The sequence below is a fragment of the Jatropha curcas genome, chromosome 2 (assembly GCF_041381405.1).
Source record: "Jatropha curcas cultivar XTBG-Jc1 chromosome 2, XTBG_Jcur_1.0, whole genome shotgun sequence".
NCBI classification, from domain to species: Eukaryota; Viridiplantae; Streptophyta; class Magnoliopsida; order Malpighiales; family Euphorbiaceae; genus Jatropha; species Jatropha curcas.
This window is the reverse complement of record NC_143152.1, coordinates 22,664,007-22,677,000: the sequence shown is the minus strand read 5'-3', so window position 1 is coordinate 22,677,000 and position 12,994 is coordinate 22,664,007. Positions and strand designations below refer to the sequence as shown.

At 34.4% G+C, this 12,994-nt stretch overlaps 1 protein-coding gene across 1 annotated transcript; it reads left to right on the top strand.

The window, feature by feature from the left end:
* The first annotated feature begins 1,403 nt into the window (after nt 1–1,403).
* On the top strand, nt 1,404–2,515 carry LOC105631794 (PLASMODESMATA CALLOSE-BINDING PROTEIN 5). The gene is made up of 3 exons (XM_012213972.4): nt 1,404–1,571; nt 1,974–2,225; nt 2,320–2,515. Exons 1-3 carry the CDS (start codon nt 1,460–1,462, stop codon nt 2,352–2,354), a joined length of 399 nt encoding a protein of 132 aa, XP_012069362.3. The 5' UTR covers nt 1,404–1,459; the 3' UTR covers nt 2,355–2,515.
* Nucleotides 2,516–12,994: the final 10,479 nt, after the last annotated feature.

Here is a 12,994-nt window from a genome sequence, read left to right as displayed (position 1 = left end):
AACCAGACGTCTCCTGTTCCAATTACACATCAAACTATCATGGGTCATAGTCTAAAGAAAGAAACGACATCGTTGCGGCACCTTGGAATTCCAAATCATTTTCTATAGCCTAGAGAGAACTGATTCGTCCTCCCCATTAACATGCCATACGCTGACTTAACAAAATAAAGACCGAAAGTGGTCTTATCCCAAGCTATTCCATCCATCATAATCGCATCATTCGAAAGGGTAACAAAATCCAAAATATTAAGAATATGGTGAGGCAGCTTCAAAGCCAAACTATCCCAATGCCATGATCCATCCAGAATCCAGTAATCTGGAACGCATTGATTCAGCTCACTCTCACTAGGGGTTGGATAGGATGAACAGAAAGTGGCTCACTCAGAAGCTAGTTTTCCTTCTAGAAGGACGTTGTATACCCATTATGAACTAGCTTACTACATCCGACATTCACAACCTTCATACCACTCACAACTCCCTTCCAAATATAAGATGAGCCATTCTTTGAAACTCAATTCACAGAGTGAAGCCATTGTATAGTCCCTCTAGCCTTTAGGTCCATTGTTTGACCAAAATACCAGCTAATTTCAATTCATACCTATCTAATTAAAGTCATTTTGGAAATAGTTGGACGTAATTACAAGTTCAAGCCCAATTATACACTTTTACCTATTTATTTGTATCAGTGAATTTATCCCCCCCTCGAACTAGCCCGTGAACCACCATTTCTAGTTCGACTCTTGAAACTAGCGAGTTTGGGCCGATTTTGATTAATCAAAATACAACAGATTCCAAACCGAAGAAATCAATAGTCATGCCTAATTATAATCTTTTAGAAATGGTTTGACACAATGAAAATTTCAAACCAAATTATATACTTACTTTTGAAAAATATGTTTTGCACGTTGGCTATACTCATCATATATATTAATAATTAAATTTTTTAAATATAAATTTCTATTAATTTTTTATTTAAAGTTTCTAATTAAAATGTAATTTCTTTATTATCATAATAAAATATTAGTCATTTTAAAATTAATGTCCATAATAATTTTACATAGTAGATAAGTTATTATTAAAATATTTGTTATTTTTCTCCTAGATCTTAACATGATTCCTAATTAAATTCAATCCTTATTATGATTTTTAATTGAGTAATATTTGTTCGTTTTTTAATTTTAATCTTAAGATAAGATTTTTTTATTTTAATATTAGGTTCAAATATTAACCAAAATTCTTTTAAAATTTTTTTTTGGAAACAAATTCTTTTAAACATTAAAAATGGAAAAGAACTAAATGGGGGTAATTTGGTCAACCTAAAAGATATCAAAATACTTGTCGTGAAATCAAAGGAAAATGCATAGAATTAGGATCTCAATTTCAACTTTCCAAAAAGTAGATATCTTCTTTGTGTTCCCAAACACATCCCTTCACAAGTATAGTAACTGCTCAAAATAAAATGAATTTGAACTTGAAGACTGGAAGTACAAGTTCTTCTATCACAATGTCATCTTCTATTCACATTTTTTTGCTAGCTCTCATTTTTGTTGCTTTAGCCCCACAAAAATCAGGTAACTATTAATTTTGATTCAGTAATGCCAGAGTCATTTCCAAAATTGAGAATATAGATATATACACTTTTAATTAGCGTATTTCTTTTTTTAATTATTTCAGATGAAGAGATTGCTAATTTGAATTTACGTATAGAATTGTAAAAGAGCCAAGCTAACCGAGCTATGTTAAGCTCAAGTTTTGTTCGAAGCTTAACAAACAGTTTGACTCATTTACAATCGGATTTACATATGAGTGTACATATATGTAGGGTTGTAAAAGAACCAAGCTAAACCAGGCTATATTGGACTGGAGTTTGGTTGGATAAGCTTAACCAGCAGTTTGACTCATTTACAATTTGATATTTATAAATAGACAAAGTCTATTTTTTATAGATGTTATTTATGGTTGTAATTTTATAGATGGACAATTTGAGGAATGGTGCATAGCAGATGAGCAAACCCCAGAGGCAGAGTTGCAAATAGCACTTGATTGGGCATGTGGAAAGGGAGGTGCAGATTGCAGAATGATTCAAGAAAACCAACCATGTTACTTCCCAAACACAGTGAAAGATCATGCCTCTTTTGCCTTCAATAGCTATTATCAGAAGTTCAAGCATAAAGGTGCTACTTGTTACTTCAGTTCTGCTGCTATCATCACTGACCTTGATCCAAGTAAGATTTATTTGATGATCATAAAAAATTATCATCCAAATTAATCACTAATTGCTGCTGTTTTTAACTTTAATATCTCAAATGTTGTTAACAGGTCATCATTCTTGCAAATTTGAGTATCTTCCCTAAGCGGAAAGGTTCAACTGAAGATTTTTGTTTCTGCATCTACTTTGTAATTTCACTTTGTTAGTTATGAGAAGAAGCTCTCAGAATTAGTTTGGCTAAGTTTGGTACACTTATTTGTTGTATTGAACTTTATATATATATATATAATTGCATTATTATGAGAACAGGGTGAAAAATTAGTTTGGTGTCATTTTTTTTTTCTTTTAGAAAGAGGGGAAGCTTTATTGAATTAAATGATAAATCAAAATAGCTTCAATACAATGAGGGACTATATCCATATCTGAAAGCGAGTTAAAGAAATAGCCACTCGTATAGGAGAATGGGCAGGGATGGATCCAAAGGGTTCGGGAGGGACTGTGGTTCCCCAGATAAAAAAAATTTAAAATTTTTGAGTGAAAAATTTTTGAGAAAAAAAATATTTTAACTTTTTACTCTCTATAATAAGTAAAATTATTTTTGCCCCCTAACCGTTTGGGTTGTGTTTACTGAGGAATGTTAGCTTGCCATCTAATCCAAGCTAAGGAAACGTCAACCAATTGGCTTAACAAGCTAAATGAACTATCCTTTAACCATGAAAAGAGCTTCACACAAAGTGATAGCTTCTGCCATAGGAGGATCATGAAGATATGTATAATACCCAGAGATGGCTGCTGCAAAATGTCCAGAGTTTGGTGTTATTTTATATAATTAATATTCATGTTGTTCATTAAACCAAGTCTAATGGTAATATGCTTTTCCTCTAAAACTTTATTTAGGTAATAAACATATAAAATAATTAAAAATTAGACAAATTCTATCAAAAAAAAAAAAAAAAAAAGACAAAGTAGTTTAAAATACGTAATTATACAGTAGAAAAATTGTTACTTAAAATCTTAATAAAGAAATCTAAAACATATTAAAAACAGATAATTGATATTAAGTAAATTAATTATAATCTTAATTTGAAATAAAATTAATAAAACTGATGAAAAAAGGGAAAATACCATATCATATAAAAATTGAAATAAAAGTTAGACATACATTTTAAAATTCACAAGATTTATGTTAGTTTAGAAGAAAATCTATTGTTTTGCTAAAGTGAAATGGTACTTTACATTTGATACAAAAAATTATAATTAATTTCATTAGGTTTTGAATTCGAGATTTTTTAGGTCATAATTTTTTGGGGTAGGTTTGAGTTGTATTGCTTTAGATATCGTTTATTGGATTGTATGTCAATTCCAAGTCCAGTTTAATTTTTGTACGTAGGAAACCCTAGTTCTTCTCTTTTCTTTTTAATTTTCTAAGCCTAATTTTAGTTTGGAGCTGTCACAGCGGTAGTCAATATATTTTACTCTTTCTTTCATTTTGTTTTCTTTTGCTTTTAATCTTTTATTCATTTTAATAAGCTCATATCCGTTTTTTCTATAGCAGATTTTTTTTATTGTTACTTTGTCTTCATATTTAGAGTTTTTTTGTCTGTTCTTTGTGAGGGTAGTCCGTTCTTTGTAAGAGTTTAATACTAAATAAAAATATGTCATTTAATTTTATTTAGCCGGCGATTTTTTAGATCTTGATTTGCAGGTGTAGATCTTCAATCAATAGAGTCTCGTAGTGTAGCATGTTCTTTCGTTGATGCTATTAATGCATAGTGAAAAAATTATCTGTATTCATCATATGTTGTAAATTTTTAAAAAAGCAATTTATATATAAAAGATCAAGACAAATTATTATTTTATCGTTCAAATCAATTAACGAACTAGTTGCTGCTATTAAGATTTATATCCTTCGTCAAGATCAACTCTAAGCAAAAAGATCTAATATTATATTTCTTAATTTTAGTTTCATTATTCAAAAGGATATAAATTCTTTTGCTTTGTTAAAAATCAACGAACTCTATTAACTAAAAATAGCGAAATTCTACATCTAGTTTATATAACTATTTGAGTCAAATCAAGTTATGTCATGTCAAGTCGCTAATGATATTGTGTGAAAGGAATAATATTTTGAAGGAAAAACATATATATTATAGATCTATATAAAATTCGAAAATAAATTTTTTACATGAACATTATTTTCAAATTTAATTGAAATTATAAAATAATGAAGTAATGGAAAGTATTAACAATTAAAATTCACATATGAGGAAATAATTATTCATACTATTAAATTGAAGAAAACTAAATTGCATTAAATAGTTTAGTTTAATGTTTGCCTAGCAGTTTGAATTGGGTTTGGGATTTGCAACCTCCACCACATATCTAAAATTGTGACTGAGATGAGAAGCCCTTAGGTTTATGCTTCTGTTCTGGCAACAAGATGAGCTTGCATGTGCTGTTTCTATGGAGGACCAGTCCAGAAGTCTCTGAAAGAGTGAAAGAAAAAGACGGAAGAGCTTGCATTGCATTTTAATATTAATTAAATTATTATACATTAATTGGAAAGCTATGTTGAAAACGCAAAAAGAGCTGCTGTGAGATTTATATAAATTATTAAGTAATTAATGTGAAAGTGACTCATCTCATCCACTTCCATAGAATCCCAACAACCATTCCCATTTATCTTCTCTACCCCACACGCATTTTCAATCCTACAATAACCAAAAACGATTAGTTTGGGGCCACACCATAAAAGGATTGTTTTAACTATGCCCCAAATGGAACTTTGTCCTTTTGATACTTTGAATTTAATATCTAGGTATAATTACACCCTAATTTAAAATTAATTCATTTTATTCTATTTTTGTGGGATTCACACTCTTTTCTATAGTTAGCTTAACCTAATCAATTAGTTAAACTTAACCACACCATTTTATTTTTAATTAAAAATAAATAAATCTTTAAAGTTTGAGGGTTTTCTATGTTTTGGCCATTGATTTGGTTTGATTTTTTTGATTATTTTTGAATGAAATCATACTTATTTTTCAGGTCTAATAAAAATTGAATCAAATTTGAATATATTAAAAAATAAACCGAACCAAATTGATTTTCAAGGCTCTAATTGGTGAATTTTATTGAATTTAGTCTAGCTCTAATCAACACATTAAGTCTCCGTTCATTTTTGAAAAATATTTTCCAAAAGACTTATTTTCCGTTGTTTAATTGCAAAATTAAAAATTAGTTAAAAAATATTAAAATTTTTAACCTATAAAACTATAAAAATATTTATAATAATAAAAATTTTGTATTTTAAAATTTTATTATTAAATATGAGAAAAAAATATAGAAAATGGCAAATTGACAATGTCATTGGTGACGGTCTCCACTGCTCCCTGACTTCTTTAAAATATTTTTCGACTATGTTTGGTATGATGTAATTAACCATGTAACGGAATGAAAATTATATTACATGGTTGATTACATTGTTTGGTTAGACCTTTTTTTTTAAAAACTTATAATGTAATTGAGATTATATTTATAATTTTTATTACTTAGGCTCTGTTTATTTTGGTAAAATAACTTGTAGGAAAATATGTTTCACAATTTTCCGTTGTTTGGGTCATTTAGGAAAATAATCAAAGGAAAATATTTTCCTGGTCAAAGGAAAATTTAGTCATTTTTTAAGGAAAATAATTTCTCATTTTTGAGAGAGTAAAATATTTTCCGGACATTGACAAACCTTATAAATCCATATTTTTTAATTTATAATCATCGTAGTCACTGCCACTAGTCACCATTTACCACCGGCCATTGGCGGAGCTTTCATAATTTTTTTTTCATTTTTCTTATATTAACAATAAAATTTTTAAAATTCTAGTCAAAATCTCAAATTCAATACATTTCCACATCAACCAAATCCTTTTATGTATGGTTTTTCATATGCTCTCTATGGCATGAGTTTTTTTTTGTCTTTCTTTGTTAACCTTTTTGGCGGCTCCTAAACCCTAAGTTTGGCCATGATGAATCCATCTTTGGAGTCATTATCGCTGGCAGAAGCTGAGGACGATGGGTATATGGTTGAACTGACAACAGCTTAACCAGAAAACACATATGAGTTTTATTTAGTGGGGATGTTCCTCACTTCAAACACCATTAATTTCCAAACAATGAGATCCACGTTTGTTGATCTGTGGCATCCACTAGGGAGAGTGGGGATAATGGAGTTAGAGGTGAAGAGGTATTTATTTAGGTTTTATAATGAAGTAGACGTTGAGAGACTTTGGTTAGGGTCCCCATAGCACTTCAATAAACATTTACTAGTTTGGCATCGGTTGAAGGATGGAGAAGAACCCCTGCATATTCCGTTAGTTACTGCTGATTACTGGGTTCAATTTCAGGATATACATAAAGGGTTTATGTCAGAACCGGTGGCTAGGGTGCTCGGTGATTTTATGGGGAAGTTCATTAAATATGATTCTAGGGTGGCTACATCCTATAATCCCTCATTTATACGGATAAGGGTTCAGTTGGACATTAGAGAACCTCTTTGACGTCGGAAGAAACTAATCCTTCCTTCAGGGGAGGCATTTTTGTGCTTTTTCGATATGAGAGACTCATGATTTTCTACTTTCTTTGTGGTAAACTAGGCCACACAAACAGTTTTTGTGAACTAAGGCTTCATCGGTGTAAGGAGGAGCTGCATTCGGAATGGAATGATAGTATTAGGGTTCCGCCGTGTCGCCCTGCTCAACGTTCCAGCCATTGGTTGCATGATCAAACAAAGGAGGATTTGGCGAGATTTTCGCCAACAAATCAAGAAGGGGTGGTGGTAAGGAGTTAACTTTCCAAAATGGATGCATCCTATGAGTCCTTCCTAAGGAGTGCCATGCAAGATATGTCGTTGGTTAAAACTCCTGAGCTAATGGACCTAGACCCACAACACTTGGGCCTTAATGGAAATAACTTGAGCCAATTAGAAGAAGAAGCACTGGGCAAGCTCGAGGAACAGGAAAAAAGGCTTAGGACACAAGCCAAAAACACTTAGTTTGTTTCTTTGCCGAAGGATTCAACTGTAGTTTCTCATACTAACTTATCGGCTGATCCTATATAGCAGGATAGCCGGGCGCAATGATTCTCCTAAGTTGGAACTATGAGGGATGGGCAACCCTCACGCAGTTCAAGCTCTTAAAGGGTTCATCTTCAGTTACAAGCCTGACTTGGTGTTTTTGATGGAGACATTAATGTGTAAGGGAAGGGTTGAAAAGGTTTCTAGGATGGTAGGGTTGACTAATTGTTTTGCTGTGGATTGCGGAGGCCATAGTGGAGGTCTGTCTTTGATGTGGAATGAAATTTTAAGGTCCAAATTAGTGGTTTCTCAAACCACTTTATTGACTGTCATGTGGAGCTTCTCAATAAACTGGTTCGTATCACTGGATTTTAAGGCTTTCCTGAGCGCTAAAGGCAAAGGCAATCGTGGAACCTTTTACGTGCTCTTGCATGTAGGGATGATAAAGCGTGGTCCATTCTTGGGGATTTTAATGATATCTTCAGGTTAGAAGAAAAGGTTAGTGGCAACTTACAACCTCAGTACCTTCTATAGGGCTTCCAAGAAGCAACGACGAAAGCCAACCTTAGTGAGGTGCTTTGCAAGGGTGCTTTCTTTACGTGGACTTAGAGGAGAGGGACCTAAATGACTATTCAAGAAAAATTAGACAGATGCTTTGCAAAATGCGTGGTGGTAGGAATTCTCGGTTTATTAGTATCGAACGCTTATCTCTCCAATTTCTGATCATCGATAATTCTTTTCCATAGTCAGCAAGAGGTGTTTCAAGTGAGTTCTAGATCTTTTAAATTTGATAATTCCTGGTTCTTGGATGAAGACATTGAGGAGGTGGTTAAACGGTGCTGGAACCAGGGAAGCTCGTTTAATATAATAAAAAAAAGGAAAACTATATTTAGATTTTAAAATAACAGGGGCACTGCCGTAATGCGGATTTCAGGGTTAAAAGAACATATGCTCACTAGCTTACTGGATTCGAATAAGGAAGGGATGGAGAATGCTGAAGTAGCAAATCTCCGACGAGAATGGAATTTGGTGTTGGAACAAGAAGAGATTAGGGTGAGATAGTGTGCGAAGGTATTTTGGCTTCAACAGGGGGACCGAAATCCAAAATACGTCCATGGTGTGGTAAAAGGGAGACGGCCTAGAAATAGAATAGAAGGATTTTGCAATGATGAAGGGGGGTGGGTCCAGGACTGGGACGACATGCGTGCTCTGATTCTGAATTTTTATAGGTAGTTGTATGAAAATGAGGAAGTGGACCCGAGTCGAATTTTGAGGCTAGTACAACGGAAAATTACGAATGAAGATAATCTGCAACTATAGGAATTGTTTAGGGAGGAAGAATTTAGAAATGAACCCAGATAAGGCTCCAGGCATAGACGGCTTAAACCCGACCTTTTTTCAAAAATTTTGGCACATTATGGGCAAGGATATTGTTGATGGATACAGATCTTGGCTTGCTAGAGTATTTTCCTGTATACTCTCTCTAATACTTTAATTTATTCTGATCCCTAAAATTAGTAATCCCGAGTCCTTAAAAAATTATAAACCCATTGCGTTGTGTAATGTCCTTTACAAAATTATTTCTAAAGTATTGACGAATAGGCTAAAAAGGGTTCTATCAAAAATCATTTCTATTAGCTAGTTTGCCTTTATCCAAGGAAGATTAATTCAGGACAATATTTTGGTGGCTCGATTTCTTTAAAAATTGACATTATTAAACCTTATGACAGGGTGAATTGGAATTTCTTGAGGCAGACGATGGTCGGGGTGGGGATTCATGAGACTTGGGTAAATTGGATAATGTTGTGTGTCACTAGTGTGAGATACTCTGTTTTATATAATGGGGAAACAGTGGATCCTATAGTTCCTGGAAGAGGGCCTCGTCAAGGAGATCCTTTATCTCCATATTTGTATATTATTTATGATGAAGGCCTGTCAATCCTCTTTAAAGAAGTTGAAAGTAAGGGTTAGATCCATGGGAGAAGGGCGGGGGTGAGGTGTCCTAGAGTTTCACATTTGCTATTTGTTGATGACTCTATTCTATTTTTTAAAGCTAATGAGAGGGAGGCTAGGAGAGTGAAGGATATTTTGAGAGAGTATGATAGATCCTCAGGGCAAGGGGTGAACTTCTAGAAGTTTGGTGTACTTTTTTCTCCTAATGTGTCACAGGGTATTCAATCCTCAATTTCTAATATTCTAGAGGTTCATAGTGCTATGAGTGGTGGAAAATATTTAGCGCTTCCCTCTTTGATTTGGCAAAATAAAAAACAGATTTTTAATTTCTTAAAAGACAAATTGTGGAGTCGGATTCACTCTTAGAACAATAAGATGCACTCTAAAGCAGAAAAATAAATTCTTCTTAAAGTCTGTGGCACAAGCTCTTGCTTCGTATTGCATGAGTGTTTTTCTTCTTCCTCTTAGACTATGATGAGCTCCAAAAAATTATGAATGGTTTCTGGTGGGATTCGAAAGGGGGGAAGGAAATTCACTAGCTTTCTTGGGATAGAATGTGTTAGAGTGAAAGAGATGGTGGGATGAGCTTTCGGGATTTGAGGTGTTTTCACATAGGTATGCTAGGTAAACTGGGGTGGAGGTTAATTACTGAGCCTAACACTCTCCGTTTTAGAAATATCAAAGCTAAATATTTCGCAGAGGGGGATTTTTTATTTGCAACACTAGGGCATAATCCTAGTTTTATATGGAGGAGTGTCTTGTTTTCTAGGGATATGTTGAAACGGGGAGTGAGATGGAGGGTAGGGAATGGGGAGAGAATTTTAGTTGCTTCGGGCCCTTGGATACCAAAGGACGACTCATTTGTCCCTGAGGATAATTTTAATTTTCTTGATCCTATTATGAGTGTAAGAGAGCTATTAGATAACTCTGGGACTAAGTGGGAGTTTAGCAAAATTGTGGAGCTTTTTCGTATAAGAGATACTCGGCAATTTTAAATATTCCTCTAGCTATTCATGATGTAAAAGATCAGCTGATTTGGCATTTTGAAAGAAGGGGTATATATCAAGTAAAGTTTGGGTATTCTTTAAGGTTGAGAGTGTTCAGGAGAGGGGAGGGGGGAGAGACTGGAGGAGGAGATTTGGAATAATATCTGGAGATTAAATGTTCCACTGAAAATAAAAGATTTTTTATGTAGAGTGTGTAGGGGAATCATTCCAACCCAGAGTAAATTAAGTGACAGGGGGGTTAGAGTGGAGAGTCAGTATTGTTTTTGTTTGAGTAATGAAAGTATTGACCACGTCTTATTAAGATGTCCAAAGGTAAAAGAGATATGGGAGAGATGAGGCATAGGGGTTCCCACTAATGATATGAGTTTTACTCAATACTTTTTGTAGGTTCACATGAAACAAGATCATTGTCTTGCGGCTTCAGTGGCTTTCGTGGCATCAACAATTTGGGAAGCTTGAAACACATGTATTTGTCGCAACCTGCAGTGTAGGTGTACCACCAGGTCCAACAACACATGCATGAGTGTCAGAAGCTAACCATTTGGCCATGAAGTGTCAATGTCCTTTGTAGGGCAGGCCCAACACAGTTCCTTTATGGGGCCATTCGTATGAAGGCGAGTGGTAAGCTTTTACTGATGGAGCCATTTTTAATTCCTTGCTATTGGTAGGCTATGGCCTGTTATAGAAACTGCATAAGGTGACTTTGTTAAAGCATTATCTGGTTTTTTGGATATTTATAAAGATCTCCTATTAGTTGAAGGGCTGGCTTTAAGGGCATGTTTGTAGTTGGAAAATATTTTTATGGTCTTATGAGATAAAGACTATAATATTTTTTTACTAATTTTCAATATTACAACCAAACAACGGAAGATAAGTCATTTAGAAAATATTTTTCATAGAAATATTTTCCTGCGAGTTATTTTCCTGCAAGTTATTTACGGAAACAAACGGAGCATTAAATTGATTGTGATATTCATTACATAAAAAAATCTATGTAAAACGCATTCTCAAAGGCCATACTTATTCTCAACTACCACTTTAACCACCACCATAACCATCACTCCACCACCACACCACCACTAGGGGTGGCCATGGTTCCGGAACCGGCGGTTCTGGTTCCGGAAAAACTGGAACCGGAATCGAACCGAAAAGTTTCGGTTCCGGTACGGTGACAAAACCGACGGTTCCGATCGGTTTTCCGGCGAATCGCATAATTTTAAATTTTAAATTTTAAAGACCGATTTTCAAAATTTAATAAATTTGTGAAAGTTATTTATAAAAAAAATACACCTAAAAAATTAAAAAATACTTCAATTAAATTTATTTTTTTAAAGACTTGAACATAATTATTTTTTAAAAAAAAATTCTTCAGCTGAATTTTTTTTGTTTAAAAAAGTTTGAACATAATTTTAAAAAAAATTAAAAAAAAAAACACAAAACTGATGGAATCTAATGTGTTGTTGTCCATCGGCCAAGTGAATTTGAAAATTTATCAAGAAAGCAAATTTTTTAGAGGGAGTTTTTGAGGAGAGAATGGGCATTGGGTAGCATGTAGCGTTGGGTGATGGTGAAGAAAGAGTGAATCGATTGGCTGGTTGGGTTCCCCAGAACGGTTTTGTCGTATTTGACCAGTTTAGCACGTTTCTGTGAGAAAGTTCATTCTTCATTGTGAAGGACAGTGTACTGTTGAAACTTGAAATGCAGTTGAGTAACCAGTTGAGACTTCTAACGGCTAGAACCGTCGGTTCGAACCGGAGGTTCTAACCGGCCGGGGAACCGGTGGTTCCAGTCCGGTTCCGACCGGTTCTCTGGAACCACCGGTTTCGGTTCCAGAAAATTTGGAACCGGAACCGAACCGGAATTCTCCGGTTCCGATTTCGGTTCGGCCCGGTTCCGGACCGGTTCGAACCGACGGTTCCGGTTCCCGGAACTGTAATATGGCCATGTCTAACCACCACCATTGCAATCACTATCACGCTGCCACCACCGTAATCACCACCACCACAACCACCATTACCCCACCACTCCACCACTAGACCACCATCGCAATCGCCATCATCACCGCCATCACCACCGTAACCACAATCGCCATTCTACTACCATCATCATCATAACCACTGCTACTACCAGCACTACTAGTACTGCCATCACTGCAACAATCACTCCATTACTACCACCATGACAACCATCACCACCACCACTACCATATCATTATTAATTATCTTTTATTGTTACTAGTTTTAGAACCTGCGCGATGCGTAGAGCAATATTAAAGGATGAACTAATCTTTTATAACATCGATACGAAAATTAGGCAGGTCACATGAACACGATATGTTTAACCCACTTAATATCATAAACAGGTTAAGTAACAACCCATGTAACCCGCTTAATATCATAAATAGATTAAGTGGGTCGTGTTGACTTATATATAACCCACTTAACCTGCTTATACTATTTTTAAATTTTAACCTATTTACCTCCAATCATATTTAAAAATAAATTTTCACAAATATAACCCATAAATTCTTCAAGATTCATAAATAAAATAAAAAAGGCAATACAACAATCAAATTTAAATAGGTTTTAGTTGGAGTATTTATATCTAACACAAAAATTACCTCTTTACTTTTAAATAAACGGGTTACTCGCCTAACTCGCATGTCAACCGCGACACCGCACGTTTATATTCATGTCATAAATGGGTGGCTCGTTAATGGCACGAACCTGTTTAACTTCAAACCTAACCCATTTATTTCGT